The sequence below is a fragment of the Falco naumanni genome, chromosome 11 (assembly GCF_017639655.2).
Source record: "Falco naumanni isolate bFalNau1 chromosome 11, bFalNau1.pat, whole genome shotgun sequence".
Taxonomy (NCBI): domain Eukaryota; kingdom Metazoa; phylum Chordata; class Aves; order Falconiformes; family Falconidae; genus Falco; species Falco naumanni.
The window spans coordinates 32,164,181-32,190,934 of record NC_054064.1 but is presented as its reverse complement, the minus strand read 5'-3'; the positions used below and the strand labels follow the sequence as shown (position 1 = coordinate 32,190,934).

Sequence of the window (26,754 nt, the reverse complement as noted above, 5' to 3'; positions counted from 1 at the left end):
TTAAGCTTGGCATCACAATTGCACATTTTATGATGACCTTAATTGGCCATTGATAATCCTCCTTTTGACATCACCCAGGGTTGCTTTACAGTTGAACAGAGTCACATTGTAGTACTGGAATACTGGTTGTTGGATTGTTACCCAGCTATGGTGGAGGGTGACTGGAAATATTGTTTGCAGAGAGCAGTTTATGCTTTCAGTGGACCCATGCTGATAATACTGGGTTTGTTCTGTAATTCTGCTTCTGGATTTGGTGTCAAAAAGCGTGCTAAGATTGTATTTAAAATACTTGGTTTTCAGATACCACAAACTGGGAACTGGATTTAATCCCAATACCTTAGACAAACAGAAGGAGAGGCAAAAGGGGCTCCCCAAACAGATCTTTGAGTCTGATGAAGCTCCAGATGGCAACAGTTACCAGGATGAACAAGTAATGTACCTTTAAAACCTTGCTACATAAAACCTAATTTATAATCGCATTTTTAAAGTGCAGTCCCTTTCCCGTTATAAGTTGCTTTTAATTTGTTGAATCTCAGGATGACCTTAAACGACGTTCAATGTCGATTGATGATACTCCCCGGGGCAGCTGGGCATGCAGTATTTTTGATCTGAAGAACTCCCTTCCAGATGCTCTTCTCCCAAACCTACTGGACCGAACCCCAAATGAAGAGATTGACCACCACAATGAAGATCAGAGGAAGTCCAGTAGGCATAAGGAGCTTTTTGCACTACATCCAGCACCAGATGAGGTATTTTTATATACATATGGCTGAGCCTAAGTAAGTGAAGGATTTAAGGAATGTGAAAATTGTCAGTCTGCCATGGATTTAAAGGAGTTAAGGTCACCTATGTTTAATATCCATGGGAACCTTAGCTATTTTGTGGGTCACGTGGTTTTTATCATATTGTCTTGCCATAGATAGTACTTCCTGAAGACTGGGTTTCCTCTATGATTACGCAATCCCCTATTATGTAGAAACATTAAAGGAATTTAATTTAGCATATTTATAGCTGCTGTGGTACGCAACATGCTGGCAAGCCTTGGATTAAGTTGGTGCTAGTGTCTTTGAAGACAAAAGTGATACTTCTTTTTGCTTCATAATGCTATTAGTGGTTTGCACAAGTGTTGTGTCTCTTAATTTCAGGAGGAGCCTATAGAACGACTTAGTGTCCCTGAAGTACCCAAAGAACACTTTGGCCAAAGACTCCTGGTGAAGTGTTTGTCCCTTAAGTAAGTATCACTCCAACAGACAGCTGCATCACAGAAACTGAGTATTTAAATCTGCTGTTGTATCCATGTGCATCTGCAATAACTCTGCTGCCTTGTTTATTACCCTTGAAGGGATGTAACATTGTTTGGTTTGGTCATAGGCTTAAAAGTCAGTTCTGTAAAGGATAAGTTATACAGCAGTGTGCATCAGAGTTGGAAAGTGTTTGCCTTCCTTGGCTTTTCTCTGTGTCGCTTTCCAGCCAGCCTGTAGCTATACCTGTTCCTTGTTACCAGCACACATGCTTTATTAGACTCATTCAGGGCTCTGAAGTTAGTTAGTGGTGTTCAGCTCTGTAACATGGATGTTTAGGAGGGGAAAAAAGAAAAAAAAAATTAAGAATGCTTAAGCCTTCAAATGTAAGACAACCAAAGATTTGCTGAAGTTTAGTCTCAACAACCTTGACTGTGTCCCTTTAAGAGTGAAGACTTTATATACTTAGCAAGCATTAACTGGAGGAATAGAAACCTGTTAAACAAGTTTAATGAAGTGGAGCTCCTGAATATAGGGTTACCTGCAGCTGGTTCATTGCCTATAACTCTTCTCTAATAACACAAGGTAAAATTTTACTGTTATTCCCTTGGAGAAATAAAGTACAAAACTGATTTTCCACACTGCTGTATTCATCTTCTGTGTCCTCAGTTAGGTCAACCCTTCTTATTAGAGAGCTCCAGTTAGACTACATTGTGGCTCATAACTGAGATATATGTGTGGGACATATCTCCTGCTCGTAGAGTACTCCAGGACCTAATATAGCCATAGAGATGAACTGATTTTGCAGCCTTTTATGAACTGGAACAACATAATATGCAGTAGCAGTGGAGCTTCCTCTCCAAAGGATGGTGTCTTTAGTGTAAATAAGTTAGATGCTGGAAATTAATGATTTCTGCTATTTAAGCATCTCTTGCTGACTGTAAATTTACAGCAATCTGCCCAAGTACATGCTTGTTTGTGTACCACAGTCATCTTTGAAACTGTACTCAACAGTTGTAATAGCAAGCATCCAAGATCGTGCTTAGAGGCAGAGAGAAGTACATGGTTTCTTCCCCAGGGAGAAGGCTAAGATGACCTAAGCAGGGTCATTTTCAGGTTAATCTCACCTTTGTTGCAAAACTAGAGAAAATACTTGTTTGATGAGGCAGTCCTGCATGTTCTCCGTGTTGGCAGAAGGAGTTCCAGGCTGAAAAGCTGAGAGCTCTGTGCATGGACTGGATGCCATGGGTGGATCCCACTGTGGACTGGGCGTTAATTTCACAGGGAGGAGGTGCAGAGAGGAGAATGGCATTTCAGCCCCTGCTCACTTAAGTGTAGGGACAGGTTTTGAATGTTTTTTAATTTCTTTAACTTCCCAGGTGATTTAACAACAACTTTAGCTCTCTTTGGTAGGTTAGTGTTTTTGTTGGAAGTGTTCCAGTTAGCATAAATACTTGATAACAGTTATTCTGAACAACTGACGCCTTTCTGAGAGAGTTTTTGAGATATGGGTGTTTTCTGACAAAAGTTAAATGTTGAAAATTGCAAAAATAGCTGTTCCCAACTCCCGAGGGAAGGAGCTTTCTGGTCAGTAATATTGGGAGGAGCAGTTGACTGTTTAGCCCTATCAACAGGTCAGCATAGTAAATCAGCAACTCCTCAAGGTAATCAGAGCAGCTAAGTGGTCCGGCTGTCTAATTAATATTTTCTCTCCCTTTAAGGAAGCTATTAGGTTGCTTTGTTTAGCTTTCAAGCAACACTTGGAGAAGAGAAAAGCATTTATGGAAGTATGCTTTATGTCCTGTGTCCCTAATGCCAGCTTTTCTGTTGGGTCAATAAGTTGAAATGACTTTCAGAAGGTCCAGGGAACACCAACGCGTGTCCTGGTGGAAGTGAGCAGAGACAATGCAGAGGAAGCAGGACAGGAGAGCAGTGAGGGCAAAACTGGGGAGCAGGATCCCTTTTCAGCAGGGGCAAGCCCTTAGGTTGACTCAGCTGTTCCTGACTGACGTCTCAGCTTAACAGTGGTCAGCTGTCACCCAGGAATGATTTGGGGAGAGGGTAGGTTATTCTTTCTTATAAAATGCAGGTCAACTGATTTTATGTGTTTCTTTCTTTCAAGATTTGAAATAGAAATTGAGCCCATTTTTGCAAGTTTGGCCTTGTATGATGTTAAAGAAAAGAAAAAGGTAGGTTACTTGAGTGATGACATTTCCACTGAAGCCTTACCAAACCTGTATTAAAAAAAAAAAAAAAAAGGTGTAATTAATTCTGGAAACAAACCTTTATGAAGACAGTGACATACCAGTCATTGGAAGAATGATGAAGGCATTTCATGAACCATCTTGGGTGTTCTTCTTCTGCTTAGTAAAACAGTTGAAGTATAACCACTTTTCTAAAAATATTATCTAATATGTGAGTGCCTGAAATCAGAATATATATCTGGTCCAATCTTGGCTTTCAAAAGTCTATTCCCCAGAGAGGACTTAAGTAACTGAAACCTTTTATTTAGATTAAGTTTTTATGACTTTCTTAATCTCTTTTTTGTGATGCAGCATGGTATGTGTCCAAGTAATATTTTAATAATGCACAAAAAAGTCATCCATGCTAAGATTGCTAAAATCAAAACAAAACTGAGGAGTCTTTTCAAGGTCTAAGTTACAGGAAATGCAAAATATATTTAATCCCCTATTTATGTTCTGTATTTAATATTTGAAGAGTCTCTTAGTTTTCCTAATTCAAGATAGTAGCAGTAGTAGAGAGAAAAATGTTAAAAATATGCATTTTGACATTTATCTCTTTAAGACTTGAATTTAATGCATTGAGTTTTAAGTTATGTAGATGAGAGTATGTGGAATATTATGTGAACTTTGTTTAATATTTAAATCACATTTCATAAGCCAATTTTATCATCCCATTACTCCATTTTTTTTTCTAACGTAGTCAGTTCTTTACTGACCTCTGGTGTTGATAACCAGCTCACATTCGTTTTGGCTTTGAAGCCTTGATACAGTCCAGAATTTGGAGTTTCAGCGTAGAAAGCTCACTGTCTGTCTTTCAAGATGTGTTGTTTTTTTTCTTTTCCTGTGAATGATCTTAAAGATCATTTTGTATTTTGATACTTTGATATTTTCAGTTCAGATAGCAATTGTAATTTCTAGTACTGTGATGGAACTACATACCTTACAGGAGCTGGAGGAAATTTTATAGGTAGTGTGTATTGTTTCCTCCGTTTCCTTTCCCACTGTCCTGCCTTGATTTCTTAAGGAGGCAGTCCTTTTTTTTTTCTTCTTTTTTTTTAATATGTCGTTTGAAAGGAGACACTGTTGGTAGTTTTTTACTTGTGTTTTGAAATTGTTGTGTTTATTAAGAGTTTAGCAAAAATGAGAAGTATAACTAATGCTTGAAGCTATCAAAATTCTTCCTTAGATTTCAGAAAATTTCTACTTTGATTTAAACTCTGAACAAATGAAAGGAATGCTTCGTCCACATGTCCCCCCTGCTGCTATATCCACACTGGCCAGATCTGCCATCTTTTCTATCACTTACCCCTCTCAAGATGTCTTTCTGGTAATAAAGGTAAGAAATGCCAGAGAAATGTAATTTATTATTGTCTCTTGTTTTGTATTTAAAATAAAATATAAACAAGTTTGGCTGAGCAGTTGACTTCTTATTTACATTTGGAGAGCAGAATTCTTTTCTCAAAAGTATAAACACGAGCACCACAGAATTCTGTTTCATTTCAGATTTCTTACTTAGTACGTTGAGTTCCCTTGTAACAGAAACAGTTCAGTGGAGATATGATTGCTGTATTACTGAAAAACTGAAAAGAGCACAAAGGTTTGCTTGATATAGAGCAGCTTTCTGGGGCTTGACCTTGGTTTTCATATGAAACAATGTGCTGACTCCTTAAAATGATAGATAAGTGAGTGATTTAAAAATATATATTGATCTGAATCTCATTTCAAAAATGATATATGCCCTTAAGCCAGATTTTCAACTGTCTTTAAGAATTGAAATTGCTAAGAGAGTGAGATCCTTAACTGAAATAAAATGCCACATTGGTCACTCCTGGAATAAAGTATACAAAGATAAAAGTTATTTTCTCTTCCTTGATTTGATTCAATGAGTGCACAAATGTTACTAGTTTAGATTGGCATTTGAATCAGTTTTTGTGGCTGGTCTCTGCATAAAAATCATCCTGTTGTAAAAAGGGATGTTTGAGATGTGCTTTCAGTTTACAGGTAGCAGTTACATTGCCTGCTGTGTTTTGAGAACTGTTGACTGAGGTTTGTGCAAGTTCTTTTTCCACTGCTTCTTACACAAGAAATAAGCTTTTGAAAATGAATTAAACCTTTGTGGCATAGCAGAACAGTCCCAGGTGACAGAAAGGCTTTCAGCAGTGTTGGAGGATATTCTGATCTCCAGTTTTTTGTATGATTCTCTGAATTCCTTCTAAAAATCATGTTCTGCCTGTGTACACATATTCACTCTCCTGATTTTTACAAGATATGAGGAAGAGAAAACCCCATATTTATGAGATGGGGATCTGGCTGAAAGAGCTTGTGACTGCACATTAGTGCTTGTAAAACCAGTGATCCAAGAGGAGCTGGTGGCTTAGGTGATTTTTTTTTATTTGATGATGGAAAGGATATAGCCAGGGATAAATAAGACAGATGCATAGTATGCCTTATAGGGTGAATTTTCACATGGGTCTTACTCACTGGGAAACCACTTTTCAGGCAGCTGTTATTGCTAGCATAAACTCACCAGGGAGTGCAAGATTTGATGGAATGTGCTTTTGTTCCTTAGGTTGTGATAGCCTCTTGGAGTTCTAATAGAGAAGTATGAATGGCACTTTATAAGCATGGAAGAAGTTTAAAGATATTCTAATCTAGTAACAGCATGTGCAAAGTAGTGGGTGTGGGAGGAAGGGTCAGGATTCTGCTGAGAGGAACAGTCTTCATGCATGTGATAGGGAAGAGATTTCTATCAGAAACTGGGTGTTAAGCAGTTTTGTGTTACTCAGACTTCAGAAGCAAATGTAATCTTTGCCTAACTTTAATTATTTGATTATTTCTTTATTTGATTTGCAAACACACTGATTTAAAGTAGTGCTTGTTTTAGCTGAGCGCATCTGACGCACCGTTTTGTGCTGCTGCAGTAGGTCCTTAGTATGGGGAACAGAAATAAGAATGGAATTCTGAAAATGATGATGCTGAAGACAGTGTAAGCTGTCTTTAAGACCTTAAAAATGAGCTGAAAGTGGCTCTAGAACAGATCAAACCAAAATGAAGTGGTTCCCTTTGAACCTATATTTTACACTTGTGATTCAGTTATAGCTGGAGACCTGGGAACTTAACGGTTCTAATAACTTGAGTGCAGTGCTTGTTCCCTGACTCACAAAGGGAAATCAAGCTTTAACTCTTTTGTAGTAGTTTTTGCTTCCTAGTGTTTGTTTAATTTAACAGTCCTTGTTGGATACATGTCCTTATAACGGTTCGTTTTCCCTTCTCAGCTGGAAAAAGTATTACAGCAGGGAGATATTGGGGAGTGTGCAGAGCCTTATATGATTTTTAAAGAATCTGATGCAGCAAAGGTAAGAATTTTTTTGATGTTTTGATTAAACACGCTACAAGTGATTTAAGGCATTTTGTTATTAACAAATTAAACATACATTATTTTCTTTTACCTTGGACTTAACAGCCACTGATACTGTTCCTGTTGTTAGAAGGATCCATTTTTAATTAAGAAGGTAGTCAAATTCTAAAGGCCAAAAAGGAGTCAAAGACCCTTGAATCTTGATGCCTTGTTGGGGTAGAGTAGTTAAAGGTCGTCGGTTTTTGTAGCTGACAGGGGAGATGTGTGGTTACCATCAAGCTCAGTCATCTGTGATTCCCTGTCCCAGAGGATCAGCTGTGTGCGTACAGCTGGGTCAAGTGAAGGCAGCCTTTGATGCAGTAAAATTTCAACTTTTCCATTGCTTCTGCAGCTTAACCCCATCACAGTACCTCTACCTTCCTCTAGAAGGGTTGGAAAGTGGATGAAATATGTTAAGAGGAGATTCTCCTTCAGGCCTGGTTTTGAATTGCAGCGTATTTCTGTTTGGTTTTTTCTGCTTTTTTCTGCTGCTTTTTGGTTTTTGTAATATTGTAAAGAAAGACCACACTCAACAGCAGGATAAAGCTGTCTTTTTTACATATAGTAAGGGCAATTTTAGATTTTTATACTTTAGTGTTTGTGTTTTTCATTAACAGTGTTCCTTTAATTCCTGTCTTTAACAGTTTGGGCATTGTCCTGGGAATTGTGAAGTGCAGTGGATAGCATTGTCCTGCCCCAGTTTGGCGGATTCTTTGTCTTTCCCTCATTAAATCCATCCCTTTTAAATGCAGCCTGTCTCCTTGCAGGCCTGAAAGCAGAGGTTTCCACACAGGGAAGAATGCCATCTCATTCTCTGCCGTTGGTAGCTGGTTGCTCATTGCAGTATATTGGAGTCTGAATGGGAATGGCAGGTTTGGTACAGTCAGGAGCAAACAGGAGTGCTGCTGGCACCTGCAGAATTCACTGACACCTGGACTATGGCCTTTCCTTGATCTTTTCACCCACAGGCTACTATTTGTTTTTCTGAAATGCTTTCTCCAATACAGCAGTGATTATAGCACAGCAAATCTCTGATGTTACTAGCAGTCAGAAGGAGAAATCTCTTAACTTGAGCTCAGTATGCTATTTTACAACTCCAATTTGTAAGATGTGCAAGTGAGCTTGGGAAGGAAAACTTGGGTAAATAAAATGTGAAGTGGTGCTTAGGAATCTCAAAAATGGTTTCTTGTACAGTTGGGTTGAGCGAAGTGAAGGTCAAAGTGTTATAGTGAGGACTGGATGAAGACGGAAACAGAGATGCCAGCCCTTCTTGTGATCAGAGGCTTTCCCTTGTGCTTTTTTCAAAGGAGATGGAATGTTCATTTGTTAGTTTCAATCAAACTCTAACAAAGTTCTGGCTTCCTAAAATTCAAATACATTTTTAGCTAAAGAAGTTAACATTTTTTGTCTACCTCTGTCTTTATATCACTGCACCACAATATGAAAAAATGGGTATTTTTCACCTCAGGTATATAGATAACAAAAGTAAAAAACTACATTTCCTGTGAACAATAAGTGGACATGTGGCTAAGTAAAATTTTTGAATTGGATTTGCAGGATGCTTGGGAATGTAAGTGAAAAGGTGATTTTTTAAGATCTTCCAGGCAAAGTGCATAAGCATGTCCTGAACTAGAAGAATGTGAGAAACAGCGTGCTCTGTTGTTATCCAGCCCTCTGTCTGGGGGCTTGTTAGAGGCCTGTAGGCAACAACCTTTATAGAGCAAAAAATGGCTCTTTAATATGCAGAATTATGGAAAAGTCCTCCCATATTCCTCTTTTTTCCTCAACAAAACTTGTATGATACTGCTTATTTGAGGAATGTTCTCAGTTTCCCATGTAACTCCAGATGATCTGAGCACCTGCTGCATAAAATCACTTTAAGAAATGCCATTTCAGACTTCACAGAGTAAAATTCAGCTTTTCTTGAAAGGGCAGTGGGCAGATGAGCTCACTGGGCTTTGAGAGACTATTCAGGAGGCTTAAAAGCATGAAGCCAGTCACTCTGACTGTCCACTTGTCCTGTGTCTGGTGCTGTTGGCCTGATGGCAGGTTCTGGGAAGCAGAAGTCCGTTTGCCTAGCGCTTAGTGATCCTCCTCTAGAAGGTGCTATTGAAGCACAAAATCATTGCAGGTTAGAAAAGATACCATTGTTACTTACCAATCCTGCTAAAAGAATCTTTTTGTTCCTATTCCTCTCCTTTTAATCTCTTGGATTGAATATTTTCTTCATAGAATAAAGAAAAGTTGGAAAAACTGAAATGCCAAGCAGAGCAGTTTTGCCAAAGACTAGGCAAGTATCGCATGCCTTTTGCCTGGACGGCCATTCATTTAATGAACATTGTGAGCAGCGCTGGAAGTTTGGAAAGAGATTCCACGGAAGTAGAAGTTGGCACAGGAGGTACAGTATCTGGCATCTGCATGAGGGAATGTGGACAAATCCAGAGTTTACTGAAGTCTTGATTCACACCCTGTAGCTGCCATTGCTCCTTTTATCGTTTTCCTCCCCCTGCCCTAGGCCTTCTGATAGTCTTGGGTCATGGTTGAAATAAAACAGAAAAGTCCATGATAACAAATGGATTTATCTTTCAAGGATTTTACAAGCAAACCATCTGTTATATTATTTAAAACCAGGCTTCTAAGACTGAGAGAGCGTTACAGGCTGATGAACATTTTCCAAAGGAGTGGATTAATCTTTGTGAACCACATAGCTCATCTGAAACTGCTCTTCAGCATCCCCAAAACTGCCAACTTCATCATCTTTCAGAGCAAGAGAAATACATAAATCTCCACACGATAAAGACTTTTATAATAGCAGTAAGGCACTGGGGTGAGGTTGCTGTGAGAGGAGCAGAAGTAGTCAGCTGTGCTTCATAGCCTCCTGATGCCTCAGGAGTGTGATTGTCTTAGCATAACCACCTCTTCTATCACGCTTATTGCATAATTTCCAAATGCAGCACCTATCTTCTTGTGTAGAAAATCCTGGTTGGAACAAAAGTAGGCTCTTGGACTATTGTTTTTCTCCTGTTTTTTAATTCCTCCCCATTTTTGTTTTTTGAAGAACGTAAAGGATCGTGGTCAGAGAGGCGGAATTCCAGTATTGTCGGAAGGCGTTCATTAGAGAGAACCACAAGTGGGGATGAGGCTTGCAATTTGACCAGTTTTAGACCAGCTACTCTGACAGTGACAAACTTCTTTAAACAGGTATTGTATGAAGCTATCTAATTAAGGATTTGCTCCTTGGACAGAGTGATTTGATCATGTGAAGTCAATTTAGACCTGAATGATTAATTTGTGATGCTCTCAATGCATGTAATGTCTGTTCCCTGATCACAGGATGTCTTTGAACAGTACGCAGCAGTTTTGTTACATCATGTGCTTAATTCTGCCAGCAGTGGGTCCACAGTAGATCGGTGGATTCTTTCAATAAGTCTACTGTGAATAATTACGTTATGGAATTTTGAATTATTAGCTGGTTTTGACCTGAACAATAAAGCATCATTATGGCATAGTGACTTGGCCACTCCAGCTAATAGAACTGGGTCTTCCCAGAAGAACACCAGTTTATTTTGCTCCAGATTTATCTAACATGCACTGGATGGCCTTTTGGTACACGTGTTTGGAAAGATGCGCATGGAAGCAAGTTCACAAAAACTGAGGATAACTTCATTGGGTTGGGATGTACCAAAAAGTATTCTAGGTGTTTGTCCTGGTCTAGGAATTGCATAGCCTTTATCACGATGGTCAGTTGGCTCCTTCAGTTTCATTGGGTGATAGACAATCCCAGTGAAACATCAGCAGGCTCAGAACCAGGTTCATCAATGTGGTTTGAGGTTGGCATCTGTTCACTGGACACAACCAGGGATACCTGAGATAATAAAGCATTTCATTTCTGAAGCTGCTTTGCTGAGTGGCAGTTCTTAGCCAGAGCTTGGGTTTTTCCTGAGAAGCAGTAGAAAACACGATTAAACAGAATAAAATTTTTAGTTAAGCTTAGAAAATGGTTTCAGTCTACTAATGTTTGCTAAGATTTGCTTAATGCCACATCTGGTTAAAGAAAATTGTTATTTTAATGTCACCTTTGTGTATAAAAAGGGATTTACTAGTATACAAATGGGATTTTTTTGGCTGATTTCTTGATCACTGAGAATACAAAGATGTAGATTCTATATACTGAAAGTTGGTTAAGCTCTTCTGGGGTTTTTTTTGATTGTTTTGGTTACGTGCCACTTTCACTGTGGGTAGCCATCCAAAGTCTGCTTTTAAATACAGTAGTGTAAATAAGGAGAAATGTCATCAAGGGCATCAAGTTATGTTGGTGCAAACCATGTGAGTGGAGGGTGACTCATGACTCCCATGCTCCGTGCTTTCATGAAACTCAGTGTGACTGAAACTGGGCTCTGGAGACGGTATCCCTGGGGCCTCAGAGACACAGGGCAGCTCAGGAAGTTCCTTTTACTTGGGGCGTTCACAAAATCCAGATCTGTAATGTATTCACCCAAAATGTAGAAAGTAAGAATTAAAAAATATTACAGCATTGGTGATGCAGCCATTCCACTGACCGTGTTTTGCAGCCCTCTTTGTAAGGTACACCAGTTCAGACCTGGTCACTAAGTTAGTCATGATTTACAAATTTATTTACTTCGTTGAGGTTGTTTTCACTTGGCAACTTTGAAGGAGCTTGTTTTATTAATTTGTCCTTTAAAAATTGCTGAATGTTGATTGAAAATTTTGGTTCTGATTTGAGATTTAAGTTTCTGATTCTTCTGTGTCTTTTATTTTTTATCTCCCCTTCCTTTTCTCCCACTGAGTACAACTAATTGAATACTACCCAGCATTTTTCTCCTTCTGTTTGCTTCTTTTTTCATATTGTGATTTATTACCTTTATTATCAGATATCTTCTACTTTTGGATAGTTAGAGGGTGGCAGTCACATTTTCTATAATGTTTCCAAAATTAACAAAATTCTGGCCTACTAGAATGTGGCACAAGGAAGCCTGACAACAGACTCCTTCCAGTTCCCACCGTTTCTTAACACTTCTCCTGAAAAGTAAGGCTTTTTTAGACTCAAACCGAAGAGAAGGCAGAGGAGAAGGAATGAGGATCACTACCTGAATGACGGATACTTTTTCAAACTATTATACTTGCTAAAAAGTGGATATTTTGGGGAAATCTTTAACAGCCATTTTCAGATTTGAAAAAGATAATATTGATGGGGAGAGAAAAGGTTTTCAATGAGAAGTTCCTGCAGCTGTCATGATGATTAATAAGGAAAAAAGGAAGGAAAAGGATGGAGAAATGAACTGTAATTTAGCATGTTAATGTTAACACCTTGTTCTGGGAAGGTACATTTTGATATCTCAGAGGAAAGAGGCTATAGTATTAGATGGTTTATTCATTCTCTCACAATCCTGAAGGGTTGTGTAGACAAGCATTTTCTTCCTGACATCCAACAGGAGGGTGATCGCCTGAGCGATGAAGATTTGTACAAGTTCCTTGCTGACATGAGACGGCCATCATCAGTGTTACGGAGATTGAGACCCATCACAGGTAATGAGTGGGATCTTTTTGGCTCACATTTGGTGTTAAGGTATGTGGTTCGTCCTTCCCAATTGCCACCCAATTCTTGTAAGTGAGCAGATGAAGAAACCCTCAGAAGTCATCAACAGCAATTCCTGGAAGATGACGAGCACTAAAGATGGTGTTTTGGCAGGTTTTCACTGGTACGTGTGCACATGCAGCTCCTGTCATGCAGAGGAGCATCTGTGAGAAGAGGGTGCAAGCCCCAAGGCACTAAACCCAGCACTGAGGAGCCTGTTTTCCTGAGTAAAAATACCACTCTAGCTGAGAGGAGATCTCTCTCCTGGCTCCCACCTGGTTAATAGGAGCAGTCTCCACCTCTGTTTGAGAAAGGGAAATAAAAACTCTGGCACACCAGCAGTGAAACATCACTGGTCCCTGACCTGTGCTATTCCTGACAATATTTACTTAACCTGTTCTAAAAATCTCCAGGGACAGCAATCCTGCTGCTTCCTTAGATCATCTCTCCCAGCACTCAGCTGTCCTTGTAGTGAGGTTAGGTATTAAGAAAACTGCAAAATTATCTTGCTACAAATTAATCTGATTATGGTCTGTCATGCCCTCAGGGCAGTTATCACGGCCTTTCAAGTACTTGAATACGGTTATTAGTTCTCTGTTACTCACCTCTGTTTTGTAGCCTAACCAATCTCAGGTTTTTTTCAACCCTTCCTTAAAGGTTGTGATTCTAAAAATGCCTGTTATTCTTTGCTAGAGTTTCTTTAATCTGCCCATGCTTTTCTTCAAGCACAGTGCTCTAAACTGGTTGTTCTGCTTCTCCTAAGACCTCTTGCCAAGCAAAGCAGACTAATTTGTCTCCATTGTCTTACACATGACACTGCACTAATGTATCTTAGAATGGTTGTGGCTTTCTTCTGGACATTGGCTTATTGTCACTGCGTCACCCAGGCCTTTTCTACAGAGTTGATCCATGCCAATTATTTTTGGAGGTTTTGTTTGTATGTTTGCCTTCTCCTACTTAATGCAAGTCCTTTGCTCTTTTTTATATTTCATCTTAGTCATTTGATGCCATTTCTCCCATTCTCCTGTCTTCTAAGTTTTCACAGTCATTCCAACCTCAGTGCCATCCGCCAGCAATAAGTGTGCGGTCAGTACTGTCACCTGACTTGCTAAGGAAAACATTCAATAGTCTTGGTATGGATTATCTTTCAGCAGCTCCTGATGCACCCTTCCAGTTTGATAGGCAAGATTCCTTATGAGACTTTGAGTATTATTTCTAACTATGGTTGGGCCTCCCAGTAGCATTATTTAGACTGCATTTCCTCAAATTGCCTATGAGAACAGTATTTGGGACTTGTTAAGATACGTCTCTTCTGTTGGTTCTTATTATCTGGTGTCCCGGTCGCCCTAGATATCGGTTTGATTCTCTGTTACTTGTTTTTAACATGTCTGCATCAGTTGTAATTTATAATTTGTTTAGTTATGATATTAATATATAGGATATTAACCTGAAGGAACAAAGCATGAATATAGTTTTTGATTTAAATTAACTTCTATTTATTTTAATAAAACCATTTTCTTCTTACAGCGCAATTAAAGATAGACATATCTCCGGCTCCAGAGAATCCCCATTACTGTCTAACTCCAGAGCTGCTGCAAGTCAAACTTTACCCAGACAGCAGAGTTAGACCTACAAGAGAAATCCTGGAGTTTCCTGCCAGGGATGTCTACGTTCCAAATACCACATACAGGTTAGAGTTTTGAAATACATTTCACGTTTCAGGGCCTGAGACTGGCAAGCCTAGAAATTCCTACCTTATCATCTGGTTTGTTGCAAAATTTGCTGTATCAGTAGGTCTGCTGTGCCAGAGGCACAAAAAGGGTCCAGACTGACACAGCAGAAAACACACAGTTGTGAAGGGACAAACATATCTGCATAAAACTTGGCTGTGAACAAGAACATGAGGGAGGTTTCTCCATTTCCCAGAATTCACAGTGAAATTTAGCTGAGTTCTTTTCAGTTTTATGTAGATTCTTTTGTCTGCTAAAGTCATAATTGTCTTACTGGTTTTACTACTTTTTGAACATTTTCAGTGCCTTTTTTTCTTTGAAGTTAGGGTTAAAAATGAAAAAAACCTGCATCATTGCTTCAGTCATATTTCCATTCTGATTTAAAAATAATTTCTTTGTTTGCAATGGTTGAAAAAAAAAATCTTCTGAAGATCTGGAAGAAAGAAATGTTTCTAAAGTGTCTCGGAAAACAATAACCTTTCTATAGCAAAGCCCAAGCAGGGAGCAGATCTCTTTTCATTGTGTACCACTATTCATTTAAAGCTTTTTTTTCACAGTATCTTTGAAGACATTGCACATCTAAGTGGAATTGTCTGCTTCAGCTGAGTAATTTCACCAAATTACTCACCAAATCAGTTACTTCTTGCGGTAAAAATTAGATAAATACAAACCAGTTTTTTATAAACCAAAGCTTAAAAGAAAGAGTTTCATCAAGTTTCCTCTCTCATATCTTTTAAAGTTTTATTTATTTATTTATTTATAGAGGTTGGACAGGTGATTAAACGTTATAACACACCAGTACAAATAAGCAGCACTGTGTGATCTCTTCATAATAAATCCATGAGAATTAAAAGTACTTTTACAGTTTTTATGTAATTAGTACATTCTGTTCATTCATTGTTTCATTCTGACACATTACAATTTAAAACTTTTTCTCTATGGTTGCAAATGTTGAATAAAAAATCCTTACTGTACAAGGGTTAGGTAAGATATACAAGTCAATATGACTCAATGTAACTGCAGAACTGGGATCTTTGTCAGTCGACACTTCCACAGCTGGGCATCTGCAAGTGTGTCAGTGGTCCTTCTGCCTCGCAGCATTCTGCAGCTGAAGTTAAACAAATGTGAATATGTTCTCAGGAGCTGGACCAACGCTGTCACATAGGTCGTGCCTACAGGGTTTGTTGCTTGGTGCCATTGACTCCATGGCAGCCGCAGGCAGCTGTTCTCTATCTGCAAGGTGTTTTGTTGTGTGCTCGCTTGGTCTTTTATTTATTTCCTTAGGTAGGTGTACTAAAAGGTCACAAAGGGGTGTCTCTGATTTAATTTGTAACTAGAAGAAAAGATCTCTTACTCATTTCAGTAAGGTTTGAAGCTTAGCTCTTAACTTCCAGTAAGAAAGTGTCATTCTTAAGTTATGTTTTGAAGTGTGGTATCTAAAAGATTAGGCCTGTGCGCTGGCTTAGGTAGCTGTGTGAGTACAGTGCTGCAGTGAAAGCTGGCCTGAGCTATGCAGCTGAAAATTTGTCTGGAAATATGCAGAACCTTAAAATAGGGAAGTACCCGTCTTTTGCTCATAGAAACATTCCACAACAATAACATAAACTGAACATCAAATTAGTTACTTTACAAAATGAAATTCCTTTTTTCCCTATAGTTTAATACCTAAATGTCTTCTGTAGCATTTTCCCAGCCCTTTGTTTACTTGAACATTTTTTGTGTTTCCTACTGTACAACCCATAAACAAATGCAACAGCCTGAAAACCCATTCCCTCAAGCAGTATTATCTAATACATGAATACGTGGCTGTTTCCTAGGCATTAGAGTTTCATCCTGGGGAGGTAGAAGCTCCATGAAAGTTACAGCACATTGACATTGGGGCTAGAGGGAATGAGAGTACTCACCAAACATACTGTAAGACCATCACAAAAGTCTCAGGTTTATGTATTGCAGAATACACCATATAGCGTATGCATTTAGACATGCATCTGTTATTAAACGTAACATGAACTTCTTTGATGTAGTAATGGTTGTTGTATATGTTCTGTATTAAAATGCATCAGGTTGAGCATTCAGTCAAAACTTTTTAAATCTGTTGGGTGTATCATTATTTTGGTTGACTTGAGCAGGTAGTATCTTCCTTTCTTAGGCTTCCAGTATAAGCCTTTTCTTCTGTCTAGTCTTCCCCTTGACCTTGGTGCGACGTATTTCCCGTTGAGATTGGTTTCCTCACATTCACTGTGCCACCAGCCTCCTAAGGAAAAATATTGTAATGTCAGTTACTGTCAATTGTACTCGTAACATATTGTGCTCGGTTTCCTCGTAGACAGCTCCTGGTTGCAACATAAATCTTCTTTAGACCATTTTTGGGAAAAGTGACAATTACCCAGTATGCCCAGGTGAAATGGTGCTTGTACGTATACCCACTTACACTTGCAAGCTGAGGGCCGATACAGAGATGCTGTGCTCCCTGTTATTGTCTGCTTCACATAAAAGTAGTGGTGCATAGAAAACTGCACACACAAATACTGCCACTGAATTGGGACACTTAAGAAGTTAGCACCACGCTTTCATGTTTCCCATGACCCTCTGGAACTGACTTTCTGACTTGCTGATATTTTTCTTGGGTACAAATAGTTAAATCTCTGCATCTACAGGAGGCAGAAGTGTAAACAAATTCTCTTTTTTATTGGCTGGTGTCCTTTAACCACAAGCCTTGTAAGTTGTATGCCCAGTTCTGCTTGCAAAGGACTGGCAGTGGCTCTGTGCTAAAAAATGAAAGTTTAGCACTTTGGAAGTAATTGGCCATCTGCTTTGTGGTCACTAGAGCTGAGTAACACTCAGCGTTGTTTCAGATGTTAACAATTTGCAAGCCTACAGTGATGTACAGAATGTTTGTTGCATGAAGCAGGTGCCTGGAGGGCAATTCTGTATCCTCTGGTTTAATAATTTAATGCTTTTTCAATTGTTTGTTTTTTTGCTATAAACTGGCAAAATATAAAAGCTTCAGAAAATCAAAGAATTAGGAATCCTTTAACCAAATTATCTTTAGGGAGAAATGTCTTCAGCCTTGCATCTCTCTTGCTCTTTTGAGAGTGATTATATCATGTATATTTGACAAACACTTAAAATCTGCCTTTGCGTGGAAACTCACCATCATTCTTAACTTTTGTTTTGTAGTCAAAATGGAGTTAAGAGTCAGTTTGTCTAATGTTTTTTTTGCAAAGAACGATTAAACAATCTGACCTAGGGCTGCCACAACAGACCAAGCATCAGAGGAATAACTGCCCCTCAACCTCTGCTGCTAGTTCTGTTTCTGATGTTGGCTGTATGCACACCCTCACTCTGTTTTCGTTTTACCTAGCTATAAAATAGAATCGTGATGCCTTGTTGTAGGACCCTGCCAATGAAAAACGTATTCTGCCCTTTCTTGCAAGCAGAAAGATGTTGCTACCCACTCTTTTCCGTATCTAAAGCCAGGTTAATATCAGTAACTACCCACTAAAGCATACTACCGTCTTTTATGTAACAAAGAAACTCCTGTGTTAATATACCCAGCATACTGATACCTAGGTAGCTTTCTGGACAGTTGAAGTCATTCGTAGTGTCCACGTCACGGTCTGCAGTTGAGAACCGCAGTTCTGTTTGCTCTGGCAGGGCGTTGGGGATGCTGCCGGAGATCCGTGAAAGCTGGAGAGTGTAGTCTGTTTCAGGGCCCCCCAGGCTGAACGCATACTCGATGTAACGCTTATTTTCTTTCCAGTCCTGCAGCTCGATCCGTAAGATGTAGTCTCCTTGTTTAGTAATGGAATAGGTCTTGTTCAGGCCTAGCCAGAATTCCTCTGCAAAGTTGTAGTGAATAGGTGCTGTTAATATGGAACTAGGCATGAACACACCATGTTTTTCAGATCTCTAACCCATACCTCAGGTAGCTCGTTCACATTAAGAATATCAGCATCTGAAAATACATGTTCAACTAAGCTGCACGGTGTCAGAATCAAGAGATGTCAGCGGTGAGGATTAGGGGACAGAAGTCACCAGGCAGAGAGTTAATGGGGCAGGGGTTATATGATGAACTTGTCCTAAAACCCTGTATTGCTCAAGCTGCTGTTTAATTTGTTTTTACGGATAACCTGCGGGTAGTATGTGTGAAAATACAGTATTTAAAAAGGTTTATTCATTGCTTTAATTAAATCAATAATTTGAGTCTTGGGGACTGTTGATCTTTTCAGAGGTCTCCTGCTACATTCTTTTTGTTTACCTCTTCTTAATTGCACACTGGTGATCAATAAAAGCAAGAGATATAAATGAACTGAAGCTTCTCTCTTAACTTTCCCACCTCTTGTGAAACTGAGAGGGAGCTCAAGATGTGCGTAATTGGAACTGTGTGACAAATGAAGCAAATGACATACATAAAACTTAATTGCAATTGTTGTATTTTTTAAGGAAAGAGCTGCAGAACTGAACTGTGATTTCGATACCCATGTGTACAAAGTGAATTTAACTTGAGCATTTTTCTTTTGCTAGAATTCTTGATAATTAGTTTAATTAGATTCATAAATTATGTTCATTAAGTAGCTTATTATCAGTGCCACTGGTATCTGTGCATAATAGGTAATTGACACAGGTAGAAATACCGTAGCTGAATGTGAGTGCCATACATGCAGGTGGCATTTAAAGCAATAGAAGACAAGATGGTTGAGTAAAATACTCCCACAATTTACAGGTAACGAGCAGTAGCCTGTTATATATTATGACCTTAGAATATGTGGCACAGGACTGAGTAGGACATAGCTGAGTGTGATGCAGTCCTCTGCAAAATCTTTCTGACACTGAGAAGATGTGGCTTTGTGTTAGTGTAGTATATGGGAATTGGAGACCAATCAAGGAGCAACTATAGCGTTCGGTATGATCATACAGACTTCACAGGTAGAAGTCTACCTCAGTTGTGAGCTACTGTACCAAAGTGTGGGAAAGGTTGTGATATAGCAGCTCTTTACTGTAAAAAGAGGTGGAAGGAAGTCAATATTGCAGCCCACATTGGTGAGGTTTTGATCTCTGCTGTGTCTGGAAAGTCAAAATATTTTCTAAACAAAAGTAGACTCATCTCATTGTATGAGAAAAATAGGGAAATATGCTGGATGGGGAGGTTGTTGGGCAGCATTTGGTGCTACAGATTCTTTGAAGTTGATGATTAACAGGGGAATGTGGGCGTTTCCTCACCCTTTCTTGCTATGGAGAAGATTGGCCACTGTATGGAGAAGCCGGAGGTGCTTGTGCAGGGGAGCACACACAGCCTCGGGCTGTCTTGAGGTTGGAAAAATTACTGTGGTGGTTTTAAGGGAAACAGGATTGCAGGAAATTTGAGAGAAATTGGTGACAACAACTTGGTGAGGTTTTGCATTTGTGTGTATTTTAATGGCCTTGGGAGGTGCTTCTATAAATAGTAAAATCTCAGTAATTAAAATAGCATTTAAAGCATTCTGGCCTTGATTCAGCAAACGTTTCTAAACACACATTTGAAGGTGTGTCTGAGAATTTTACTGAGTTGTGTTTTCTGTTAAGCACTTTTTGGTGTTCTATGAATTAGGCAAGCTGTTCAGATTTGTTTGCAGGTTTTGCCTGCTCTCATGTGAATACCTTTCAGTAAGTAGATGCAGCTTCTCAGATTAACCGATACAAAGAAAAGACACAAAAAAAGGCATTTTTACCATTGAGGTCACCAAAACCCTTTGTATAGGCATCCCAGGTTTGGTTGAAATCCAGTGATCCATCCACTCTGCTCTGGATTACGGTCCAGGAACTGCCTGCAAATGCAAAGGGGGGAAGTAAGTCACAAGCTTGGCTTAAGTATTTAAAGCACTAGAGAGAAGATGGAAAGTAACTGAGACCATCAACTGCTGACATACAGGCTGCACTGCTGTGGCTGCCCTTATGCGAGTGAGCTCTTTACTGTAGTGAAGAAGAAAATGGGTTTGCATTGAAGGTGGCTCCATATGAATCCCACTTACTCTTCCTTTTGCAGCAGACCTGAGCGCACGTGTACTGAGCACCGAGAGCAGATGCTTGACTCATCTTGGCCTTGGCCTCATTAACTGGCCATGAGTGTGTCTTGGATGCTCCAATTTTGAAGCAGAATGAATTAGCTTAAATCTTAATGAAAGAAATTCAAGTGAGCACAGCTGAACAGAACACAGCCTGAGTGTCCTCTGCCACACTTGTGGTGACTCAGCTCCCTGGACTTATTTAGTTAAGCTGCCTTAACTGGGTTGCATTTGTTTATGAGGGCTGAGAAACACAAACATAGAGAAAATGGTAAAAAAGAGAGATAAAATGTTCCAGACGTTTGATCAGATTGTCAGACTCCTGCTACTGATAGCGCTTGACTGCTGGGAACGCGGCTCCACAGAAGGTATGAAGTGCTGGAGGCCATGCCCATGCCAGGGTTGCAGCGGACTCTTTTCTCCTAACCAGGTCATGACACCCTCGTTTTACCAGTTTCAACAAATGTAAGCAAAGGAGCTTTTTGTACAGGGCAACCCCATGCCATTCTGTTTACACATCCAAACAAATCACATGGCCCTGTCACGTTTGCATAAGTGTGTTCCCAGGCTCTCTGGGTAGCTGTGGCAAAGGGACTGTGCGAGGAAGCTGGGCAGGACACGCACAGAGCAGCGCTGCAGGATGCTGCATTGTAGGGTAAAAAAACCAGGGAACAGGGAACTGGCCAGTGATGCATGATCTCTGGGTAGTGGCAAAAGGAATGGACAAATGGGTTCCTTACAAAGACAGTTTGGATAGGTGCTGCGTTCTAGTCCATGACAGTTCTGGACCTATAGGATACATAGCTACTGACTTACCCAGACACGATACAGGAATCCTGTCTGCAGGACTCACCTGTCTGGGTTAGGTTGTTGGTTGAGACGTAGATGTACCATTGTTAATGGAACAAAATTTTACTAAGGTATTTACTGTTTACTGTTTGCTTTTATTGTAAAAGTTATTAATGATTGCAATGTAATGGCATTTATAATCACCATTTTCATTAGCTAAAGGGGCTTGGTTTTATGATTATACTTAATTTATGTCACGTAATTGAAAGTCCTTTCCTTGGTATAAACAAGAGGTGAGCAAAGAATATAAGCAGTGTTAAGGACACTTCAGGATATGGGAAACCTGAGTTCAAAGCACAGACGTGCCAGTAAGAGAAGTCAACACATAAATCGTGATAAGATTTTGTCTGCTTTGGGATGAGAGACAGTTTTTTGGCTTATAAGAAACTACTTATGTGAAAATTGGACTATCACTAGGACAGTTGTCTTACCAAATTTCATTTCACAGTAGACATTGAAAGCTTCTGAGCCATTGGGCTTAATAGTGTAAACACCACTGGAGTGCATGCCGCTGTTATAAAGGGCAGTGCAGTCAGGAGCGGCACCTAGGAAAGCAAACAGCAGGGAGTTACAAATCCTGTTTTGAATGTGATAAGTTTTAATCCAGCTTTGTAACTTGAATTTCTCTATGGGATAGAGCCAAACCAAAAAATGGAATGTTTTTGGTAATCTTATTTTCGAATAAATGTCATTAAATGGGCAAATTGCTTTGGACTTGGTAGTACAGCTACTAAGTTGTACTGTGTTTTAAGTTAGGCAAGTTTTCAATCTAGATAGTTTTGGAAACCTACAAGGCCTAAGACTAGACTTTGGCAAATGGACTTTCCTACCCCTTGTAAAGTTCCCAATAAATACCATTGCCATTGCTGCAGACTGAAAACGCTTTTCAACTTTAAAGAAAGCTCTTCCAGTTCTTATAATTAGCCAGTGTGAAGTAAATTAGTGCTCTGTTCATACTCTCCAAGGCAGGCATTGGCAATGCCAGAAGTGTCAGATGGTCAGGGCACATGTTTACAAGAGGTGAATGAAGGGTGAAGGTTGGGGACAGAATTACTGCATTATTGGACATTGTTCCTGTATGTCACCCCAGAGACAAGTACATGTGCAGCGGGGCTAAGTAGGCAATGATGTTCTTTCCAAAGCAGGAGGCCTACCTCCTTCCCACAGTGCTGTATATAACATAAGAGTCTTTTGCTTTTTATCTTTGGCTATTGAAAAACAACGCAAAACTTTCACAGAGAATACTGTGAGTGCAATGTATTGTGTAGTCACGTCTAAGAGATAAGATCTCACCATCAGATTTGTATGTTGCAGCTGTGGCGTTGCGCACAGGAAAGGGGATGGCCTCTGGTTCGGTTTGCTCCTCTGTGAAGGAGTTCTCTGTGAGTTCCTGGAGCTCTATGTGGTTTAGCTAAAAGAACCGTAATTACAGACTGTTAATTTCCCAAGGCTCTGAAATGATGAGGTTCATGTATCAAGCCGAACAACGTCATGCAGAGAATAATTTTTCTTGTGAATGTAATCCTTTAGGATACCCAATTTACAACATAAAAATAACTTTAGAACTGCAGTGATGGATTTCGGTTGCGTGGATGTTGGCTGTGCCACTGCCCAAACATGTAGGATTCATGAGGCAAGTAAATGACCCATCCTTACAAGGTGCATCTTAATGGGCAAACAGATTTAACTTATTTCCTCAGGTGACATAACTTAGACAAATAATACCAACATCTAAAGAGCACAGAATCCAGAGCTCCTTAGGCTGAAAGGCATTTTCCTTTTATAGCTTCCTCTTAGGAATAAATTAAATATGAGCATGTCAGTTATCCCAGCGTTACGGTAACACACTGAACGGCAGAACACGGCTCCCTGTTGGAGTGAATATTGGAAGAAAAGAAAGAGGGCAAAAGTAATGATACTTAGAAGACCAATGGAAGAACAATAATATGATAGATAATAAGAGCGGAGGGGCAAAGAAAATTAGAAGTCAGAAAATACAGCAGCCTGGTGTCGGTAGATGGTATTTCAAAGCTGCGTTCTTGGTTGTTTTGTGCCCTGGCCATAGCCCCTGCCTGGCAGCACAGCAGTCTCCCACCCAGAAGGGTACCTGTTTGTGGTCAAAATTGTTAATACCCTCTTCTACACCCCCAAACTGTGACCAAGAGGGATGGCTGGCCCAAATGAATGGTTGAGCCATTGACTCCTTCAGTGTTACGAGAGAGAGCAAATTGTGAACAGAGACATAGAGATGGCTCGTGTACCTTGTCCTCCAGCTCCATTATTTGATTGTGCTGTTTGTCAAGTTGCACGTGCTGATCCTCTACAATTTTGAGAAGTTGCTTGATGTGGTTGTCCTGCTCTTCCACAAAAGCCTGAGGATAGGAAGGGTGGGAGGAGGGTTGTGGTTAGAAACAGCAGAAGACCTTCATAGTGGCACTGCCTCTATAACTCTTGTCATGGGGGCAGGTTTGAAAGGCACAAACCATTTAACGTTGCCTTTCCTTTTCCAAAGGGTTGTCTGCTTTGCCTCTGAAGGGGTGAATTTCTTTGCCTCTGTAGTGAACACCCATTTTTTTTTGAGACAAACTACAGGCAGCTTTGTAGACCTTTTTTATTGTTGCTATTTTCCTTCCATTTTCATGTCCAGAACAATCAAGCTCTGTGAAGTTGGCCCTTGATTCAAACTGGATGTATGCCACTGATCAAAAAAGGGAACAATTCCCAGCATTCAGGGTATTGGCTTGGGATTTGGGAGATCTGGTTTCATCTTTCTGCTTTGACACAAGCAGCCAGTATTTTCTCACACAGGTTGCTTAGACTTTGTATGCTTTTGCAAAATACAGTTAATACTTGCTTTTCCATAGGAAAATTTATACCCACCTGAATACTTGTATGTATTGACATTAAGTCAATTAACACTTGCAAGGTTCTTTGGTCCTGGAGGTCATATAGGTACTATGGATGTCTAAGTTTTAACTTTATATACTTTATACTGGTTTTATACTAATGAATCATTTATTATGAGGTGATGGCACACAAACCTATGGGTTTGATAATCACATCATTTTCCTGCTAACAAAGTTTTTTTTATCATTGTTATTACAGAATTTCTTAAAACTGATTTGCAACAAAAAGTACTGAAAAAGATACAGAGCCTTATAATTTCACAATTTTCTCACTGATTCCACTGGGGAATTTTACTGCAAAACAAATTATATATCAGATTAAGACAGGAATCTTTTAAGATTATTGCAGTGATTTATTTCTTAAAATACACAGTAGTAGTACAGTGAAAAGGAAGAGAAAACGTGAGCTTATGTTGCGTAACTACTGATAATAGCATTACAGTTTACTTTGGCTTTGTGTGTCAAGGGCTTTCACAAGTCTACTTACTTTGAGTGAAGAAATTTCTTCTGTCTCTTGCATTGAAGGCTGGATAACGGCCAGTTTAGTGACTTTGTCTTCCAGTCCCCATACTTGCTCTTGGAGCTGGATTTTGTTTTGTATGAGGTCTTCAATCTTCAAATTCATCTCCTGTGAGAGGTTCTTCATCTCTTCATTGTTCATTTGCAGTCTGGCTGTAGTTTGTCTGAGCTGTTCTTCTTCTTCTTTGATTTCACTAGTTTGCAGTGAAAGCTCATAAAAGGACCTATCAAAAATGTAAAGTTTTTGAAAGATGTCATTCATCTGCCCCTTTGTCTTATGGACAAAGTCTTTAAGCCCGTGCCCAAGCTGGAGGAGTCCATTGGCTAAGATTCGTACGTCATCTAACATGGCAAATCTTGATTTCGTCTCAGGAGACACAGCAGAATCAGAGGAGGAATAATCCTTCTCAGCTCTAACAGAAAGAGCAAGTGGGGCAGTGAATAGAAAGACTAGAATGATTTTCATGTTTCCTGCTCCTGATACTCTTTAGTTGTTCAGGGTGCAGAGACTTTTCCTACTAACAGTTTTTGCTGTGTGACTGTTGAGTTGAAGAATTTGATCTATTTATACTCCTCTTCATTTTAGAAGAGGCAGACCAACGAGTTGATGATTAAACTGTGTGTATTTGAACGCATGTAACCCCTCTCGAATGTAGGTTGATATCTGGGAAGATAAAACTGAGAGACGGGTATGTTGCTGATTAAACTGGTTCTGAACTTTTCCATCTGCCAGACCTTCTGTTATAAAATGTTATTGATGGCATAGTGTTTTTCACACAACGCTTTTTAATAGATTAATTTTGGGTCATAATCTCGATAAGGGCCTAAATTGCTTCTTGTTTATGTTGTAGATTCCTTTTATTGCCTGAGGAATATAAAAGGGTTTACCATACTTAAGAGCACTGGACGCTGTATTTCAGGTTGTGCAGCTCCTTGATAAGCTATGGAAGGGCAAAATATTCCCAGGTGATTCACACAACTTGATTCTCATCTCGTACCATTTTCTGATGTAACTCATTGTGCTGCAGTGGATTTACTTGTCATCTAGTTCAGATTAAGTGAGAAAGAGGGAATTGGGTCCAGAGATTGCCTGGATGTGATTCTACTATGTTAAGGTTTGTGCAGTAATTTACACCATATAAAACTTATTTTTTAAGAGCTACTTTCCAGAGGTGGGTGAGATAAATAATACCTCACTTACATTTTTCACCTTACCATTCTTCTTAGTGTTTAAGATTCACATTACATAAAGCAAGTCTACAAGTACTCTGAAATAAATGTTCTGTGCTGCAGTGGATCTCTGCATGGAAGCATGTATGTTTTTTGAGTAGTATTGCAGTATGAATGAAAGGCATTTTTCTTCCTGGAATCACTCACAGTAATCCAAGAAATCAAAATCAATCCATGCACAATATAGTCTGTACTTCAGAGAGTTTTCCAGTTTTCACTAGGTTCTTGCATGTTTAGTAATTCTTCCCCTGTTTGATGTTGTTCATGTACATATACCTGTATGATATGAAGCATCAATAGAAAAATTATTTTAAAAATGAAGTTGTTATCTCATACGTTGAACTTCCTGTGTGATGAAGGGTTGATAATGTGCAGGTAACTTCCCCACCCATAATGAAATAACGTGAAAGTATTTTAGACCTCCAATGAATTGGTGAAGAATATTTTGTACCAGTATGATTTGGATCAGACTTACTGGAGTATCTGAACAAAGCACAGAAAAATGGCAGGACCATGTAGATCATCAGGCCTGGCACTGAGGAGAACGAGGATGCATTCAAAGAGAATCTGCTGGCAAAGAGGGGAAGCAAATGTGGGACTCGCCCTTAAATGCAAACAATAATCCCTGTTCTGTACCAAGAAGCAGCACTTCATTTTCACAACCCGAAGGTGCAGTTCTGTAAAAAGCCAACCCAGTAATTTCTCATCTTGCAAGGTGTCCCACTGCAGTAGACAGTCTTGAAGGTCCTCATCCTTGTACACTGCTGAGACCAAGTACTGAAAAGTGTCTCTTAAGGAACAAACCTGTGAAGGCAAAGGGCTAAGTAAAGTTTTCCTTTTTCTGCTCTACTTCAGATATTTATGAATTCACAGCCTCATAAAGGCTGTGGCTAATCAGGAATTGTCTCTCAAGCATAATTTTAAAGTACTTGAGCAAAGCAGCAAAATAATGATTTAAAAATCCCTGAGCACTGAGGGTTTGGAGGATTCTGGCTTGAG

At 39.4% G+C, this 26,754-nt stretch overlaps 2 protein-coding genes across 8 annotated transcripts in view; one reads left to right on the top strand and one right to left on the bottom strand.

The window, feature by feature from the left end:
- The window catches only part of DOCK7 (dedicator of cytokinesis 7), a 107,006-nt gene that overhangs the window by 27,148 nt on the left and 53,104 nt on the right, over window positions 1-26,754 (top strand). For all 7 annotated transcript variants that reach the window (XM_040610069.1, XM_040610068.1, XM_040610067.1 and 4 more), the window contains exons 5-14: window positions 301-430; window positions 537-749; window positions 1,146-1,231; window positions 3,364-3,430; window positions 4,671-4,820; window positions 6,760-6,840; window positions 9,114-9,279; window positions 9,940-10,082; window positions 12,335-12,428; window positions 14,005-14,167. In XM_040610069.1, coding sequence (XP_040466003.1) covers window positions 301-430; window positions 537-749; window positions 1,146-1,231; window positions 3,364-3,430; window positions 4,671-4,820; window positions 6,760-6,840; window positions 9,114-9,279; window positions 9,940-10,082; window positions 12,335-12,428; window positions 14,005-14,167 — 1,293 coding nt within the window. The remainder of the gene's footprint in view (window positions 1-300; window positions 431-536; window positions 750-1,145; window positions 1,232-3,363; window positions 3,431-4,670; window positions 4,821-6,759; window positions 6,841-9,113; window positions 9,280-9,939; window positions 10,083-12,334; window positions 12,429-14,004; window positions 14,168-26,754) is intronic.
- On the bottom strand, window positions 14,948-25,066 carry ANGPTL3 (angiopoietin like 3). The gene is made up of 7 exons (XM_040610084.1): window positions 24,494-25,066; window positions 23,362-23,472; window positions 22,394-22,511; window positions 21,532-21,645; window positions 19,919-20,014; window positions 17,777-18,049; window positions 14,948-16,461 (listed from the first exon to the last, which is right to left on the bottom strand). The coding sequence occupies exons 1-7, from the start codon at window positions 24,989-24,991 to the stop codon at window positions 16,280-16,282; spliced, it is 1,392 nt and encodes a 463-aa protein (XP_040466018.1). The 5' UTR covers window positions 24,992-25,066; the 3' UTR covers window positions 14,948-16,279.

What these genes read in the sequence shown, in the direction of transcription:
- ANGPTL3 (XM_040610084.1), bottom strand. Translation starts at nt 24,991, where the DNA reads ATGAAAATCATTCTAGTCTTTCTATTCACTGCCCCACTTGCTCTTTCT. An exon ending in AAGAAATTTCTTCACTCAAA is followed by an intron (nt 23,473 to 24,493) that starts GTAAGTAGACTT and finishes TCCTATCCTCAG; the next exon opens with GCTTTTGTGGAAGAGCAGGA. An exon ending in GGGTTTTGGTGACCTCAATG is followed by an intron (nt 18,050 to 19,918) that starts GTAAAAATGCCT and finishes ACAACTTTGCAG; the next exon opens with AGGAATTCTGGCTAGGCCTG.